Genomic DNA, 17,131 nt, shown 5'->3' with positions numbered 1-17,131 from the left:
TATTATATTCAACAATTTAATGCAAGGCTTATGCCTACCCTCAGTCCCCCATCGATTATATCAGAGCCATTAATCATACCAACGTTTCATTCGGTGGCTCATTTATATCATATTGCAAAATTTTAATTATTTGTATGAATTTATAAGAAGCATAAACATTTTTATTTGCTTAAATAAGTAGGACAAGAAAAAAAAGATGCGTTGTATTTTTAATTATGCAGAAAATGGAATTTCGAAAAATGGCAATAATATATGCTGACTTTTACATTTACGCCCTATTTTACACACACCAACCGAATCTGCAGCTCTCCCACCCCCACCCACCCCGCCATACCTTTTTCGACTGGTGAAAAGCCAACCCCAAAACTCCATTTAATCGACGATTTGATCTTTCATTCGGAGAAGGTTTAGCCCTATTCCGGCCACGATGTACTCCGCTCGAATTGCGCATCACGCTAAAAAGGTTAATTCTGATTCCATTTCGTGCTTCTGCGATTGAATGGTTTTGATTTGAATCCGGAGCTTGCATGAATGCGTGTGCCTGTTTGTTGCTGCTGTTGTCTTATTTTTCCTGGTTTGGTTGGGGAGGGCTACGGAATGTGGAGCTCAATCTCTGGTGATGCGGTGTCTGTTTGGGATCTCACGCTGGGTTGCTGGAATTGTGTTTTGTTTTCTCTAGAATTTTCGATACGTGATTAATTTCGGAATTGATTCATTGTTAATTAGCATATGGTGACGCTTAGTTATTTTGAGTAGACATGGGATATGGATAACTTGAGCCTCGGTTGAGAATGATTTGCTGCAAGAAGATGTCTTGCTAAACTGTTGAAATTTTTTCTTCATTTTGGATAGAAGTGGCGGCCTATGGTGGTTTTGATGGACTTTTAGTTGGCTGAGACTTTCTGATGAATTCAGATTTCAAAAGTGTCTCTGTACATTCGTAGCTATGTATCTGAAGATTCTGAACTAATGTTAATCCGTTAATTAACTTCCACTCCTTAAATCTAATAATGTTAAAAATGTTTTTATTGAATTGAGAGTAAAGATATACCATGGACTATGACATTTCTTTTTTCATGACTGTTGATTGTTTTGAATGACATTACAATGCTTCATACTTACAGGTCAGACAAGGCTCTAATCTTATACGAGGTCGGGCAATCTATGCACGCTCTTTTGTAAATGATACGGGATCGGTTGTCAGATCAGATGGTAAGTCATGAAATTTGCAGTCTCTTCCTTTTGGCAAGATTGACCTCTTTCCTTTGTCGCTGCGTAACAGCGAGAAGCAAGGATTTGAACATGTTGTGCTTCCTACAATTGACAAGGTTTACACTTGAGCTGATGCTGGCTAAGTCGCACGGTTAAAGGGATAGTTGGTTGATATAGTCTCAGAACCTTTAGTCAAGCAATCCATTAATGTTCTAGCTGGAATGTTTTAACAACTTTGTCCCTGCTGCCTGAAAACCTATTGCCTGATAGAGCACATTAAACAAAGTCTCAAAAAATGTTATAATCTTAAAATTTGTTGGCATTATCTGAGCATGGCTCATTGTGTTAGACAAAAGTAAATTTACATATGGAGTTTAGCTTAGGCTTGTGGCATGGACTTTCAGCCATTCCAAGTTATGCTCATTTGTTGTTGATTGTCGATGTGGCGTCCATTTTGGTACAGATATTCCAAGACATGGTGGTCTTGGAGCTATGGACAAGAATGGCTGTCGAAAGTTCTCCAGTATTGGTTCTTTCAGCCCCAATCACGTGCCAGTCAGTAAAATGAGCAATGGAAATGCTTTCTGGACAGCCAGGAATACTGCACCAGCGATAGGCGTGAACTACAACAGGTTTTCCATATCCTTCAACCATTTGTCATTTCTTGTGAATATACATCTCTCTTTAACTGCCCTCTTTGATATGGTTATATCCAGCCAATCTGAAAGAAGTGCCAGACAGTTTTCAACAGATTCAGGTTAGTTTGATATTCTTTTAATTATACCTAATTTAGTGCTTACTTAGCATTCTAAGAGATACTACTATATGTGTGGTGTAGTAAGGTTAGGAGATAGGTTACTCATTCACTATATCACGAATATACTTTTGTTTTTACAAAGTTCTATCAGTAGTTGAATAAAAATCAACGATGTTCTTTTCCAGCACGTGGGGGTGAATGTTTTATCATGTTTTATTAGACCTCCTTTCTCTAGAACTTGGGTTGATGTATATCAAACTACATCTAAACATGCCACTGTCTTTCAGGTCTTCCACCACACATTGAAATTGGAATGCCTTCTCTCTCACCTACTATGACAGAGGTAATCATCTCCCTCATAATCGTCATGTTATTTACTATCTTCAACAATCATACTAAGGGCTGTTTGCTTGGTGTAATGTAGGGTAATATTGCAAGGTGGCTGAAGAAAGAGGGCGATAAAGTTTCTACTGGAGAAGTGCTTTGTGAAGTGGAAACTGTAAGTTCTATCATTGTCTACATACTCAATTTTTACTGAACATGAGAACATGATACCATGCTCTCTTGGTAATCTGATAACTGATTGTGCATCAATTAACATCTCCAGGACAAAGCAACAGTAGAAATGGAATGCATGGAAGAAGGATATCTTGCAAAAATTTTGCGTGGGGATGGATCAAGTGGGGTTCAAGTTGGCGAGGTATCTATCTGTTATTTGGTTATCTGACTTTATGTTCATTCTATGTCCTCGTACTTCTGTTTTCATCTTTCTTAACATATTTTAGAACAAAGATAGAAAAAGAATCAAGTTAAGTGCTTGATTTATTAAGAGGTTCTAAGCCTTATTCTTATTATGGATTGGCACCCGTCTTCACCTTGGCACATATTTTCAGTGATATTCTAATAATTTTTGCTATTCTCTTAGTTAATTTGATTGTCTTTGGCATGTTGCATGATGTTGTTGGCTGGAAAATCTATTCAGATTTTTGAACTAGCTATTGAAGGAATCTAGAAGGATTCATAGGCAGTTGATTATTCAACCTACTTAGGTGACTGATCAAAGGATTATTTTGACTAGATAATTGCGATAACTGTTGAAGAAGAGGGGGATATTGCTAAATTCAAGGACTATAGTCCATCATCAGGTGCTGCTCCAGCAACCCCGCCCAAAGAACCGTCTGCTCCAACTCCACCAAAAGAAGAAGTGTCACAAGTATCTGCTGCTCCAGCAGAACCTAAAGTTTCCAAGCCTAGTGTGCCTTCTTCATCTGGAGATCGTATTTTTGCCAGTCCGCTTGCCAGAAAACTTGCAGAAGATCATAATGTAAATTAGACGACCTATCTATGATATTTATCTGACTAAACTAATAGGTTTTTTTGTTCTCATGTTACATGTGTATCAAAGAGATTTTTTTAAAGCATTATACTTGCACAACATTAATGCAGGTTTCTCTTGCAAACATAAAAGGAACTGGTCCTGATGGACGCATTGTCAAAGCAGATATTGAAGATTATCTTGGTAGGTATTTGAGGCTGTGTTTATGTGGTTTGATGCCATTGAAACTATTTTCTTACTTCACTCAGTTAAATTGCTTCATTACCAACTTACAACTTTTAGGTTTGGAATTTATTTGAAACCATAATTTAAATTGGTTATACGTTATCCTTCTTACAGCTTCAAGTGGTAAGGAAGTTTCACAAGCTCCTAAGGCTGCTACCGCATCAGTTGCCAGTTTAGATTACACTGACATCCCACACTCGCAGATCAGAAAGGTAATATTTCCACATTGCTGGCACAAGCTCTATTTCTCTCTCTCAATGGTGAGCAGTTCTCAGATCTTACTGTGCCTAGGAAGGTGGGGGATATTTTTGTACATGCTCATTTGCTACTATGTACTTATATTGGAGGTTGGGGAGATGTTTTTCATGTAACATAGTAAAAATGATCTGACCCATAGTATCTTAGTTGGAATTAGAGGGCTTTGTAAATGTTAACACACAACAAACCATATCTATGGTATGTGTAATATGCAAATGTTCTAAAATCAATTATATCACATCGAGCGTTTTGACATGATTTATTGTGCTATGTTGCTAACATATGCTATGTGTGTGACAGGTGACAGCTGCACGGTTATTGCAGTCAAAACAAACAATACCACATTATTACCTGACTGTAGATACATGTGTGGACAAACTTATGGAGTGAGTGTGCATTCTTCTGCAAATGAGAACAGCCTATCAAAGTTATTTATGTCATTTAACCTCTACCTGATCTGCAGATTGCGTTCCCAGCTAAACTCATTGCAAGAAGCTTCAGGTGGGAAAAGGATTTCAGTTAACGATCTTGTTATTAAGGTATATTAGGCCTTCTTCGAGGGAGTACCACCTTGTTCTCATCATGTGATGGAAGATATATGCATGCTCATCTGCACTCTCTTCTTTCTCCTTAATCAAGTTCCTTCTCTTTGTGAGAACTTACTTCCTCTTTGTAAGATATAAGATTTGCTTTAGGAAACATTTTAGCTGTTTTTTTAGTATTTATTTTCTAGGTCGTATAGATGATTCTCTTGGAGAATTACTTTCTTTTTCTGACCTAAATATAGTGTTTGGATTGATTTTCCGACCAACAATTCATTAGAAGACTTTTTTCACTGCAGGCTGCTGCCTTGGCCCTTAAAAAAGTCCCACAGTGCAACAGTTCATGGAGCAATGATTATATTCGCCAGTAAGTGTACTTGGTAAATAAGGTTGTAGTTTAACTCATGCTTCTTATTTGCGACTTCTTATGTGCACACAGGTTCAACGATGTGAATATCAATGTTGCTGTGCAAACAGAAAATGGATTATATGTGCCTATAGTCAGGGTAAGTCATCTTAGGAGTTTATGCTTATCGCGTAAAGGGTCAGCCCCTTCCCACTTGATAATGATCTGACAATTCTGCCACTTTGCCCCAAAACTCAAGGACGCTGACAAGAAAGGTCTGTCGAGGATCTCTGAAGAAGTTAAGCATTTAGCTCAAAAAGCCAAGGAAAACAGCTTGAAGCCAGAAGATTATGAGGTGAAAGTTGAAACAGGAACTTCAGCGATGATTCTGAAAGACTTAGTTGCTGATCATATCAATCTAAAATCTATCTGGTTTGCAGGGTGGTACGTTCACAGTGTCAAACTTAGGAGGTCCTTTTGGCATCAAGCAATTTTGTGCCATTATCAATCCACCCCAAGCTGGCATTCTTGCAGTTGGCTCAGGTAACTTGAGCTCTCTATCTATTATAGCAGTACAGCTTTTGGTAGTTGCTAAATTGCTGACGTTTGATGTCCTTACTCTGCATTAACAGCTGAGAAAAGAGTGGTGCCTGGTGCTGGCCCTGACCAGTTTAAGTTTGCCTCATTCATGTCCGTGACACTGAGCTGTGACCACCGGGTCATTGATGGTAAGTAGCTAATTGCTGATCGGGTCCTTATTTTAAGGTTCATCTTCTTTAACATGCTACTGATGCTGTGTATAGGTGCAATCGGAGCCGAATGGCTGAAAACGTTCAAAGGTTACATTGAAAATCCAGAGTCGATGTTGCTTTAATGTAGGCATGTTGCTGGACGGATACAATCCCATTTGTTCACTTCAAATCCTTCTTTTGTCCCAAAAGAAATTTATACCGTTCCTCTGCTATTTCTATTCACTGAGAACTGTGGGTAACATATTTTCGAATAATGGGTCCCGAGGCAGTATGGTATGTATGAACCAATTTTTGCTGATATAGAGTGTAGAAATCTACCCAGCATGAGATAATTTCCTCGCCGTAGACTCTTCTGCCTTTTTGAACATATATATGTGAAGGAAATGAAATATTTCTGACCAACCTTTTTGTAATTTGTTTGTCCATGCCTTTTTGAACATATATATGTAGAAATGACATTGATTTGCTGTGTGGAGGTTACTCTTTTGGATGGTTCCAAGGCATATTCTCGATAGATTTGCAAATGTTTCAAGGCATATTTTTTTTATATTCTTTATGCTTCTGAAAATTTCAGATCCGAACACAAACTGAATTTGGAAGGTTTGATCATTCCCTTTGCACATTAATGAAGTCAAAGAAAACAGTAATCCATACACAGAAATTTTAACCAAGTATTATCAACTGAAAAATCAACAGTTTCAAAGCAAGTCCATAGGAGGTTGTTGCTAAGATATCACCATTCCACCATTCGTACAACACTCGGAGCAGTAGCTCGAGCGACCACCTCGGTGTTGTGGGTGGTGATTTCTATAAGCATCATCTCCTGGAGTAGAATAACTACGTTATTGAACGGATATACTTAACTAACCACACATAGCAATATGAATCATAACATGACATGTTTTACAAAGCAAAGTTACAACAGCAAATAAACAGAACTCGACTATACCATCATTTCAAGTAGACTCTAAACACAAACACACAAATAAAAAAGCTAGCCAGATAGATTGATAACAGGACCTAATGAGTACAGAGGTTGGAACACCCAACTATCAGATTTCAACATTGTCACACAGCTTCAAAGTAGTTATCCCCAGTAATCCACACCAGAGGATATGCTCAATAACTTAAATCCCCCTTAAAACCACCTAACCTCACGAATAACACAACACTAATAATCATGGAGTGTAACTGTTGAGATAATTATGCATAGCATGCAAAGCATATGAGGACAAACACAAAACCTAATACAAATGATGCAAGTCTTCATCAAGCATGAAAGTGAGGAAAACCGAAAACCAGATATAATAGCAGCAAGAGATATGGAGACAACTTCAAACATGTCTGCTCAACCAGCTACCTTAGTACCTAGCTATATGTATATACCTTAGTACTCAAATATGGCAAACCCATATCGTTGTAAAGCACAAAATCTTGCACAATTCATATATACTGCACAGAGCAGGTTATCAATCATACAACAATCAAGTAGCACACTATTGAGAGGACGACGAAAAACCACATAAAACAGTTAAACAAAAGGTCACTTACAAGCATCCCCTGTAGCAAGAGAAGTGGACACATAAGTCATAACTTCAAGCATGTCTGTTCTATCAAGCTACCTATCTTACGACATACAATTCCATGAAAAGCAACCTAATCTCAAATATGGCACACCCCACAAAAACTTGCACAATTCATAGATTTCGCGCATATCAGTTTATCATACAACAATCGAGTAGCAAACTACATACATCAATTGTACAAAGGCAAAGCATCCACTGTAAAAGCATTGAATAGAATATGCAAAACAAAGTAGACAACATTACAAGAAAATGAATACTATTAAGGATAGCAGTAGCCAATGTTTCCTGGGCATTATTCAGGAACCTGATTCCTCATCCTACAACACTAACAAGAGGAGTAAAACATAGATATCATATACTCACTACAAATTGCAAAAGTGTGCCCCTTTTAAGCCAAGAGACTTAAATATCAATCGCCACTATCAAAATTGCAACTCTAAACCATATTAAGCCATCAATTAATTAATCGAAGATCACCAACAAAAACGCAAAATTCAAAATCCCCAATACCAGAAAAATAAAAAAAAAGTTTAAAATTCACTGATCACAGCGGGATATATCGTTTCAAGTAGGGTTTCCCAGCAACAGCAGCTCCTACCACCACGCCTCCAAGCGCTCCCGCCAGCGCCGCCGCCCTCGGCCCCGAGGCCGCCTTGTACAGCGCTCCAGTGGCCAATCCCGCCACGACGCTGTTGATCACGTCGTCCGTATCCCTCCACGCGACCATGCCGCTCTCGAGCCCGGCGTACATCAGCCCGATCACGCCGCAGCGGTTCCCGATCTGGCGCCCCCTGTGCCCCGAGCCGTTGAGGATCCGGTTGATTTTGAGCTTCGTGGTATCGGTTGGCTCGATCGCCTTGACCGCGGTGGCGAGGCCTTGGGCGGCGCCGCCCGTGGCGCCGGCGAGGTAGCCGATTCCGGTGTAGTAGGTGATGTTCTCCCCCCAGGAGCGGCGCTGCGCGATTGATTCTTCCTGGAAGAGGAACTCCGGCTGCGTGGGGAGGTGGTATAGGGTTTGGGAGGGGAGGTTCAGATCCTTGTAGGGGTTGTAGAGTCGGCGATTTGAGGTGGTTTCGTCGTCGCTGTGGCTGCGATTGGGGGATTGAGGTGTGTACGCCATAGCAGGAGAGGGGGTTCTAGAGAGAGAAAGGGTGTAGAGAGAGAGTTCTAGGTTAAAATTTTTTGAGGTTTTAGTGGAGAAAAAAGGGTATAAAAATTGGACCGGTGAAGGCGAAATAGACGTGGCAATTTTAGGTCTTTTTCTGTTTTACTTGCTTTTGGGGCTATTGCATGAAGCTTCCTCACTCTCTTTGTGTTTTCATTTTCAATATAAATTGTTTCATCTCTCTAAGTACATATTAATCTTTTTTTTACTTTATTTATTTTATTTAATCTATTAAAAACACATCTTCTCTCTATTTATTAAAAAAGTAAAATACATTTTCTCTTAATTGAATGTACTTGAAAATTCCATCCAAAATCATAAGTCATCCAATAATATAGTAGTAGTATCTTAAATGTAATAAGGAATACTAGTATTTTAATAGTATCATTTTAATTAATGTGGTGATTTTAATAAGAAAAGTCATCCAGTAATATAGTCAACTTAAATGTAACAAGGAATAGTTTCATTACTATCATTTTAATTAATGGAGTAATTTTAAAAGAAAAGTCTAAAGAGTAGTACAGGAATTTATTTATTAATTGAATTTAACTAAAAATACCAATTAATTTGAGATGTTGTATCAGTATCCGATATATCTGCTACAGACGACAGTTGAAGCAATGAACCGGCCGCCGCAGTGGAAGCAGCTTCTCCGCCACCTACCGCCGCCGCCGAGCATAACGGCCGCCGCTGCATTGCCACCAATCACACGCTCACCATTTTCAATTCATCAAAAAGTTTTTCCTCATTCGCCCAACAACCAATTCAAGCAATTAAGCTGCAAAGCTCAAGGCTTTGCCGACAGTGATGAGCACTACTACTGCGGAAAGTCGCTCAAATATTGGGACAAATTCTACCAGCGCCATCAAAACAAGGTTTCTTTCATCTCTCCTTGAGTACCATAGCTTCAGCACTTGCAATTTTGATTTCCCTTTTTGGTTGCAGTTTTTCAAGGACAGGCATTATTTAGGTAAAGATTGGGGTAAATATTTTTGTGATGATGAAGAAGGGGTTTCTGCTGATGGGAAAGTGCTTTTAGAGGTAAAGGTTGGATCTTTGTAATTATTAGTAACATATAAGGTGATTTTCAAATAGGTAGATGTAAATTATGCAATGAAACCAAATTTGCTGCCTATTTTACTTATGAATCATTTCATGACTGGAGTTGTGAGCTGAAATTGAAGATGATTGTTATATTGAGGTATATTTTGATGATTGGCAGGTTGGTTTTGGTGCTGGTAATACTATTTTCCCTCTGGTTTCTGCATATCCTACGCTTTTCGTCCACGCCTGTGATTTTTCGACCGAGGCATTGAATCTTGTTAAGGTTTTGTTCTCTGTCTTCATTGCTTTACGGGATTAGAAGGTTTCTATAGTCATTTGTCTCACTTTTGTTGTCCAAATAAATGCAGTCTCATTCAAATTTTGATGGGAAACGGATGAATGTATTCACTTGTGATGTCACGAATGAAGAGCTCTGCGACAGAATCTCGCCGTCTTCTGTTGATCTTGTAACCTTGGTTAGTGAGTGAACTGCTCTGATTATGTTGCGGAGTATTTGAGAAAATCTTGCATATCATGTTCTGCGTGTGAGCTTTTCTACTCGTATGTTTATGCAGATTTTCATGTTATCTGCAGTTTCTCCGAAGAAGATGCCTTTCGTGCTACAAAACCTGAAAAAAATACTGAAGGTTTGTTGTAATAGGCATCTGGTTTGGTGTCCATTTCCCTTTTTACTCTTCTAGCTTCTGTTTTCTTTGTGCAAGGTTAATGTGCGGCTCGTTTTCGCAGCCAAATGGTCACGTTCTAGTCAAAGACTACGGTGTTGGAGATTCTGCACAAGTAAGAACTGATATGAAATTACTTGTGTTCAGTATCTTGAAAGTCACCGATTATGATGTCTTTCAAATTAGTCCGCACTTCCACATGTAGTAGCTCAAATTTTCAGGTGAAGTTAGAGAACAGAAATCAGATGATCAGCGATAATTTTTATTATAGAGGCGACGGCACTGTATGTATCTGCACCCTTCTTACTTTTGTTCAGCTACTTTCTGACACTCTAAAGTTCCAATATTGTTGGTTCGTTTGCAGTGCTCGTTTTATTTCTCTGAAGATTACTTATCAAATTTGTTTGCGGAAGCTGGTTTTTGCATCGTGGATCTGGATACACACTGCAGACAAGTAGTTAACCACTCTCGAAATATGACATTTGATCGGTATAATCAGATTTTGCTACTTCTGTCGATTCTGTAGTTGGTGCTCTGTCTGACTATACTCAGTTTTCGCAATTTTGTTCTTGTTTTCTGTTAGGCGCTGGATACGTGCCATTTTTAAGAAGATTGACTCTTAGTTCCGCAACAGTTTGTCAATTTTCAACAGCTTCGTATAGGGTTTTAATCCCAGTTGTGATTGATACAAGAACTGATTGATTACAAGGTACTTATACATATTTTTTCAATTATTTCTCAAGCAGTTCATTTCTCGTAACTCGTTAGTATGCATGATGATAACTAAGAAGCTCCATTTCAGGGAATACGTCAAGCTTCACATTAATGGATGAAAGCAGGCCGACGGTGGGCATATGAAAATCTTAAAATCTTGATGTTGCTGATATTTTGTTTAAGGAAACGAATCATCCATCAATTCTTATGTAAGAGAATATTGAAACGATAAGTGCCTTCGTAGAAATGGCAGGAAAATTAGTCATGGTATTTATCTTCGAGAAAGTTGTAACGCCTACATAAACTAATTCAAACACAGCCAAAACAAGATTTTGACATCCCCATTTGGTTTGCTTTGCTGTTCCATTTATATATCGGCACCAAACCCCTTCTCGTTTTGGTAATCTCTTGCTCGCTCTTTCTCTGTGTTTAAGCTCAAGTTTCAGGTTCTGCAGAAAAAGGAAAAAAGGTAAAAATGTGCGTCTCTCGCCTCGTCTAAGGTATTTGCAAGCTTCATCTCCATCGTAAACACATTCTGTTTATTGATTATGTTCTCACATAGTCGTACCGGCCCATCTAAGGCAAGCCATCTTTACAGATTTGAATTGGTGAATGCATTTATAAGAATCTGTCTTCAGGTTTGATCTGTGAGTCTGTTTCTCTTATCCTATGCAGTTCTGGTAATATCACAGAATCAAGATCCGGCCGATCTCTCTTCCTCAGTTCACAGCAGCGTAAGGCCAATTTTGCCATGGCTAAGGCTGCCTCGACTGGCCAGTCCTTCACCGTCTGATCAAGCACCTCCGCAAACTTGCCATCCTCAATTGCCGAGTCAACTACATAGGTCAGTCCCATAGCTGGCTTTGCGGTAAGAATTTGCAGCAACACCACACCGAACGAATACACGTCCGATTTTGTTCCCAGCATTCCCGTCTGCTGATACTCGGGATCTATGTAGCAAAACGTGCCTGCAGCTGCAGTCATGCAGCATTGAGTGATGGAATCAGCTACTGCTGGTGGCACCAGCCTGGATAGGCCGACGTCACTGATCTTGCTCACGTAATTTCTGTCCAAGAGGATATTGGCCGGCTTGAGGTCACGGTGCACGAGGGGCTCTGGCCTTGTCCGGTGCAGAAAATTCAGGGCGGTGGCGATTTCTACGGCTATCCTGAAACGGTCCCTCCACGACAAGGGGGCGCTGCCGTTTAGGCAGTTTAGCCTGTCTTCTAAACTTCCGTTTTCCATGTGCTCATACACGAGGCAACCGTACTCGGGGCAAGCACCTAACAGGATAACCATATGGGGATGCCTCATACGGCTCAGCACCTCGACCTCTCTCTGGAACTGTTTTTCGCCTTGTGACATGTCTGGCCTGAGAACCTTAATGGCAACGCGTGTGTGGTCAAGACTCGCTTTAAAGACAGGCCCGTACCCGCCCTCACCGATCTTTTCTGAACCAGCAAAGTATTTTGTCGCTTGTTGGATGTCTTCCATCGAGTACTTCCTGTACTGGACCTCGGTATGTGCTAGCGCGTGAATCGCCTTCTCCTTTTCTTCGGCCTCCACTCTGAATTTCTTCTCCGCAGATATTCTCTTCACCGACTCCAGCTCTGCTATGCGCTGTGCCGTCTGTGCTAGCTCGACTGCGGCCTGACACTTCAACTTCTCCCTCTCAACCATGGCCATCGCCGTCTCTTGGGAATGATCACCGTTGCTGGCGTCCTGCGACAACACAACAGGTGAGTATCATGAATACCTAATGTTTATTTACAAAATTATCTCCATTTACCGAAGCCGTCTCAGATTCTTGACAGACTGCATTATACGTCATTGTGATTCGCTTCATATCGTGTTTCAATCTCTTGAGCTCGTCCTCTACGTCCTGTTAATACAGAGGTTCGTTTTTTAGCTCGCTACTATCTCTTTTATCCTTATAATGACGAAAAAACTTACAGCGGTTTGTGAGCAGCTCGAAGACTCTGCCAGCCGGTGCTGGTCTAGATGTTCATACGATACGTCCGAAGGGAAGCTCTGCATATCCGAATGATCACTCAAAGAAGCCATGGAATACGGTGGGCTGACGTCTTTGGTTCGAACTTGCTGAAGATCGTGGTGCTTCATAGACAGTAGGACGTCTGGTACATTCGAGTTGAGCCTCTTCGGTCGAGGCATATGCCTGCTTTCACCGTCGCTGGCCCCGGAGAAATTGTTTTTGCTGTGATAGCTGGGGCCTAAGCCCGTAGATTCATAGCTAGCGTTTGCTGACTCCCTCGGCGTCATCTGACGAGATTCTCTGCTGTTGAAAGTCGACGACCCGTTCCTGCCCCCTTCCAGGTCGGACGTGTAAGAGTAGGAGCTTTTCCAACTCTCCTGACTGTAAACAGACATTGCCAATCAAGAAAAGAAACAGCTACCATTTTCAATGTCCATCGATGTGATATCAAGAACGAAATCACCGGTGTAGAGGAAGTTCTTACGGGCGAAATTTTGCAGGAACCGAGCTTTCTTGCGAGCCAGAGCTGGTTGTGCTGCCGGGAGTTCCGGTGTCGCTGGCAGTTTTCAGTTTCTGCGCCTTCGTCTTCGACACGGAGTACAAATTGCAGAAATCGGGTGCGATCTTCATTAAAGAACTCGGGACATCGGGATTCTTGAAGGCCCTGAAAAAGAGAAAAATTCAAATCATCCATGAAAGAGAATGTGACCAAATGATGCAGCTAGGGGTGCTTGCTACCTTGCTAAGGCACCTCTACTCGAAGCTCCTACGACCATGTTCACGATGGAGTTCCGGCTGGCGAACTCTGCGAGCGTGGTTGCCACGTCGTGGCCTGGCAGAACCACCTCTTTTACATGAATCTGCAGCCACCAAGATAAAACAAGCAAGGTAAGTTCATCATGGAGAATTATGTAGATGCAATAGGAGATGTTGCACAATGATGCATTACAGTGGCGGATTTAGGCGGTAAAAAGTTACGTTTTGAAATTACAATTTTACACCTCGTTAATTTTTTTACAAACATTTTCCCCTCTTTGTTCGTTCACTTCACACCACAAAAAAAATCCATCCAATGGATCCGACCCCAAAATTATGTTCTAGATTCGCCAGTGGTGCGTTAGAAGTTACGATTCGGGAATTAGGTTTGCCGTTTACCCCTTTTCGAGCACAGAAACCGCGATAAGTAAGGAATATTTGTTGTGCTTCAGCTGGAGTTGGCTCTCTGCCCTCTCTACGAGCAGCATCTGCATAATACCAGAATTAGCAATGGCTTAACCATATTTGAAAATTTCTCCCATTTCTGAATTACCTTTACATCAAATTCCAAATATTTTCCCTATTCTGAATCTATCAAATCCAATGACCTAATTAATAAAAAATTTAAAAGAGATGAAACACATACTTGAATCAAAGCCTTGTTGAATTTTAACGTGGGCAAGGAGAATGTGGTTGTCCTTCAACCTCAATTTTTCGAGGGCCCATTTCACGGCGGATTGGCTGTTCTTGTCTTTGTCGATGCCCACCACCGTCGATATTCGGCCCTCTTCATACATATTTGCCATTATTTATATATATATCGAGAGAGAGACACGGTGCAAGGGCGGAGCAGCGGTGGATCTATGTTGGTTGTGCGCTACCACAGCTGCTCGCCCATGCACGTCGTTGAGCAGATAGAGAGTTTTGGCGTCGTTGTCGGGAAATTTTGGAAATCTTGTTGTGTTTTTATTGATTTTTGTGACTATATTTGGGGTAGGGGTTTTACTATCTATGGTGTTCCTTGAGACATGGGATATCACAACATCATTCATTTCTAATACAATCAATGTTACTAATACTCATTATAAGGGATAATTTCATATAATTACTTTTAATAGAAAAATATATACATTTTTCTTAGAGATTTATATGATAGATCATGAACCAGGGTGCAATCACTAGATCGTATTTGTCAACTATGATATCGTACAATTGGATTACACACCTTTTTTTAATTTTGAAATTGAGATTTTTAATTACTATATTAGGCATGCTTAATCGATAGGTTGGGATAATAATAGAGTCAAACCATCTATTAATAATCAACACGTTACAATTAACCATTTACTGATGTTAATCGGATCGTTTATCAATAGATAACTAATTAGCCTTTCAAGCAACCCTACATACAGATATTTAGATTCAGAACTATTATTCAATGATACATGAGTAGTAAATTTGAATTCAAACATGATTCTTGAAACACATTTTCACTCGTTCTACAATTTTACACAATACCTTTTCTACAATATTCTAATCAACTTCAACTATTACAAAATCATTTCACTCTAAATAGTCGTTATGAGCAAAAAGAAAAGAAAATTTACAAAAACCATATTGATGGGACTTATATAAATATATAATCATATTTAAAGTTGAATAAAGTCCAAACAATCATGGAGAATATAATTTATGCGTCGAATTTAGTTTATTTAAATCTTAGTGATGTATTTATCAAAAGATTACATCAATAAAAAGTATTCTTGCAAGATATAACTAATAATCACATCTTGTATTTAAGTGAACCAAAATCCTTTTGGTGGGGCAATCTTTCTTTATAATGTGGGCAAAGGAACCAAGTAGAAGGTCAATGTGATAATTATTTTTTTTCTTTTGATTTTGGTTTATTTTGTGGGATTAATTCGAAAACTAGGTCCCAGTATGATGTAAGATTAATGATGTAAAATGATGCAATTTATGATTTATTCATTAGACAAACCACATTTTTTCATTGGTGCATAAAAGGACAAAGAGTACAATTTTTACCCCAATGCTATATTATTATTATTATTATTATTATTATGATTATTGATTAAATCTGCCACAAAATTCATATTTCCTTTATTTACGAAAAATAGATTTATGATTTTTTTATATTTGTGCATCCAACAAATTAGTTCCATTTCTATGAAAACTTTTCACCTACTTTTTATTTATATTTCTCATTTTTTACTTTTTTGTACATGGACAATCTTTGAATGATTGTTTTTAGCCACTTTTATTATAAAAAAATACTGCTATGTTTCTACAAATGTGTTGACAAGGTTATCCTTGCTCGGAAGAAACAAAGGCTCATCGAAAAATAAATTAAATATTGTGTACTTTGCTTTTGTATTTTAAAATGTATTAACTTTGAAATCTAACAATATAGTGGAGTAATTTTAGTATATGACACATTTTCAAAAGGAAAACATCACTATATCTCTGTTTTATTCTTTTTTATAATACTTTAATTTTTTTTCATTTAACTCATAAAACAACCCTACATACTATTACGTGCCAAAGAAGATTCGCTCTAATTAAAATTGGCAGAAAGAAGTAATTATTTGTCACACGATCCTCATTAAAATAAAAATCATAGATGCACCACTTCATTCTATGGTCTTTACTAGATAATAATTGCATGAGTGTAATATTTAAACTACAATTTGTTTTTGGAACCTTTGAAAAAGCTATAATTTCATTGTAACTGAAATGAGTTGAAAATTGAAAAAAGTGAGCAAAAATAAGTTAATTCTCTCTCCCTCTCCTAGTTTTGATTGGGCCACGTAGACACGAGCCAGCCGTCTGAGTTGTGGGGCGGTGGGTCTGTGTCAGACAGTCAGTCACCATTGGATATTTTTGATACACAAAATAATTAAAACTCATTTAATGATAATCTACATTTCTTTTCTTATTTGAGCAAAAAATATTTATTGTCTTTTCATTCTTATTAAATCTTGAATTTCTTGAATTGAGTTAAAGTTTATAACGAATAGATTCTGTCAACGTGGAGCGTTTTTAGTTGGATTTCTAAAAAAGAGGCTTATGATTTATCGTAATTACAATAAAGAAGGTAAGAGTTTGTAATTAGAAATGAGATTTCTTTCTTTAATTAGTGATGAAGAAATTGACATTTTTTTAACTTTGTGTAATGAAATTATAATTTCACGTTTACCTTTTATTAAGTTAAAAAAAATGTACTTATCCTTTTCTCGTTCGTTCACTACAAATTACAAATCATTTTCACCCGATCAATTAATTTCTTAAAATTATGTTATAGATCCATTACTAAATCACGGACAAAATAAAGTCTATTAAATGAAAAGTTCATTAAAAATTATAGAAAAAGTTGTTTGCATAAAAAGAATCACTATAAACACTATTTATCGTCAAATTTAAGCATATTTATGATTAAGTGTCTCAGTTGATAATTACACATAGTACAAGTTTTTGTCAAAATTATTAACTCCCATTCATTTGGGTGGATACAATTTTCAAGTACAAATCCAACTAGATTTAAATAAAATTCTCACAATTCAATATTCATTTATAAAACAAGATGAAAATAGAAAAAAAAAATACTATTGATTTGATAAGGCTGGAGAATGGCCTCCTCACCTACAACAACCCTAGAATATAAAATTTACTTGTGGAATGTTGCATCTGTTTTTTTTAAATATATATTTTATTCTATTTATAGTAGCGAGGACAGGTGGTGTG

General features: G+C 38.4%; 4 protein-coding genes across 4 annotated transcripts; 2 read left to right on the top strand and 2 right to left on the bottom strand.

Annotated features, from left to right (window-relative positions):
* The first annotated feature begins 294 nt into the window (after positions 1 to 294).
* On the top strand, positions 295 to 5,908 carry LOC121771760 (dihydrolipoyllysine-residue acetyltransferase component 2 of pyruvate dehydrogenase complex, mitochondrial-like). The gene is made up of 18 exons (XM_042168628.1): positions 295 to 463; positions 1,125 to 1,212; positions 1,676 to 1,844; positions 1,929 to 1,969; positions 2,257 to 2,312; positions 2,394 to 2,468; positions 2,577 to 2,669; positions 3,048 to 3,293; positions 3,416 to 3,488; positions 3,645 to 3,742; positions 4,089 to 4,174; positions 4,252 to 4,327; positions 4,630 to 4,697; positions 4,770 to 4,836; positions 4,936 to 5,031; positions 5,117 to 5,219; positions 5,309 to 5,404; positions 5,480 to 5,908. Exons 1-18 carry the CDS (start codon positions 428 to 430, stop codon positions 5,548 to 5,550), a joined length of 1,638 nt encoding a protein of 545 aa, XP_042024562.1. The 5' UTR covers positions 295 to 427; the 3' UTR covers positions 5,551 to 5,908.
* Positions 5,909 to 7,253: 1,345 nt separating this feature from the next.
* On the bottom strand, positions 7,254 to 8,204 carry LOC121771763 (mitochondrial import inner membrane translocase subunit TIM23-1-like). Its single transcript, XM_042168631.1, has one exon. The coding sequence runs from the start codon at positions 8,132 to 8,134 to the stop codon at positions 7,559 to 7,561; it is 576 nt and encodes a 191-aa protein (XP_042024565.1). The 5' UTR covers positions 8,135 to 8,204; the 3' UTR covers positions 7,254 to 7,558.
* Positions 8,205 to 8,764: 560 nt separating this feature from the next.
* Positions 8,765 to 10,829, top strand: LOC121772378 (tRNA N(3)-methylcytidine methyltransferase METTL6-like). Its single transcript, XM_042169458.1, has 10 exons — positions 8,765 to 9,054; positions 9,125 to 9,220; positions 9,402 to 9,506; positions 9,592 to 9,699; positions 9,799 to 9,870; positions 9,971 to 10,021; positions 10,128 to 10,190; positions 10,271 to 10,395; positions 10,490 to 10,615; positions 10,709 to 10,829. The coding sequence occupies exons 1-9, from the start codon at positions 8,800 to 8,802 to the stop codon at positions 10,527 to 10,529; spliced, it is 915 nt and encodes a 304-aa protein (XP_042025392.1). The 5' UTR covers positions 8,765 to 8,799; the 3' UTR covers positions 10,530 to 10,615; positions 10,709 to 10,829.
* Positions 10,830 to 10,973: 144 nt separating this feature from the next.
* Positions 10,974 to 14,292, bottom strand: LOC121772377 (U-box domain-containing protein 35-like). The gene is made up of 7 exons (XM_042169457.1): positions 14,016 to 14,292; positions 13,769 to 13,857; positions 13,352 to 13,473; positions 13,098 to 13,277; positions 12,574 to 12,994; positions 12,410 to 12,502; positions 10,974 to 12,342 (listed from the first exon to the last, which is right to left on the bottom strand). Exons 1-7 carry the CDS (start codon positions 14,173 to 14,175, stop codon positions 11,239 to 11,241), a joined length of 2,169 nt encoding a protein of 722 aa, XP_042025391.1. The 5' UTR covers positions 14,176 to 14,292; the 3' UTR covers positions 10,974 to 11,238.
* Positions 14,293 to 17,131: the final 2,839 nt, after the last annotated feature.

Source organism: Salvia splendens, chromosome 16, assembly GCF_004379255.2.
Source record: "Salvia splendens isolate huo1 chromosome 16, SspV2, whole genome shotgun sequence".
Lineage (NCBI taxonomy): Eukaryota > Viridiplantae > Streptophyta > Magnoliopsida > Lamiales > Lamiaceae > Salvia > Salvia splendens.
This window is presented reverse-complemented; position numbering and strand designations above follow the sequence as displayed.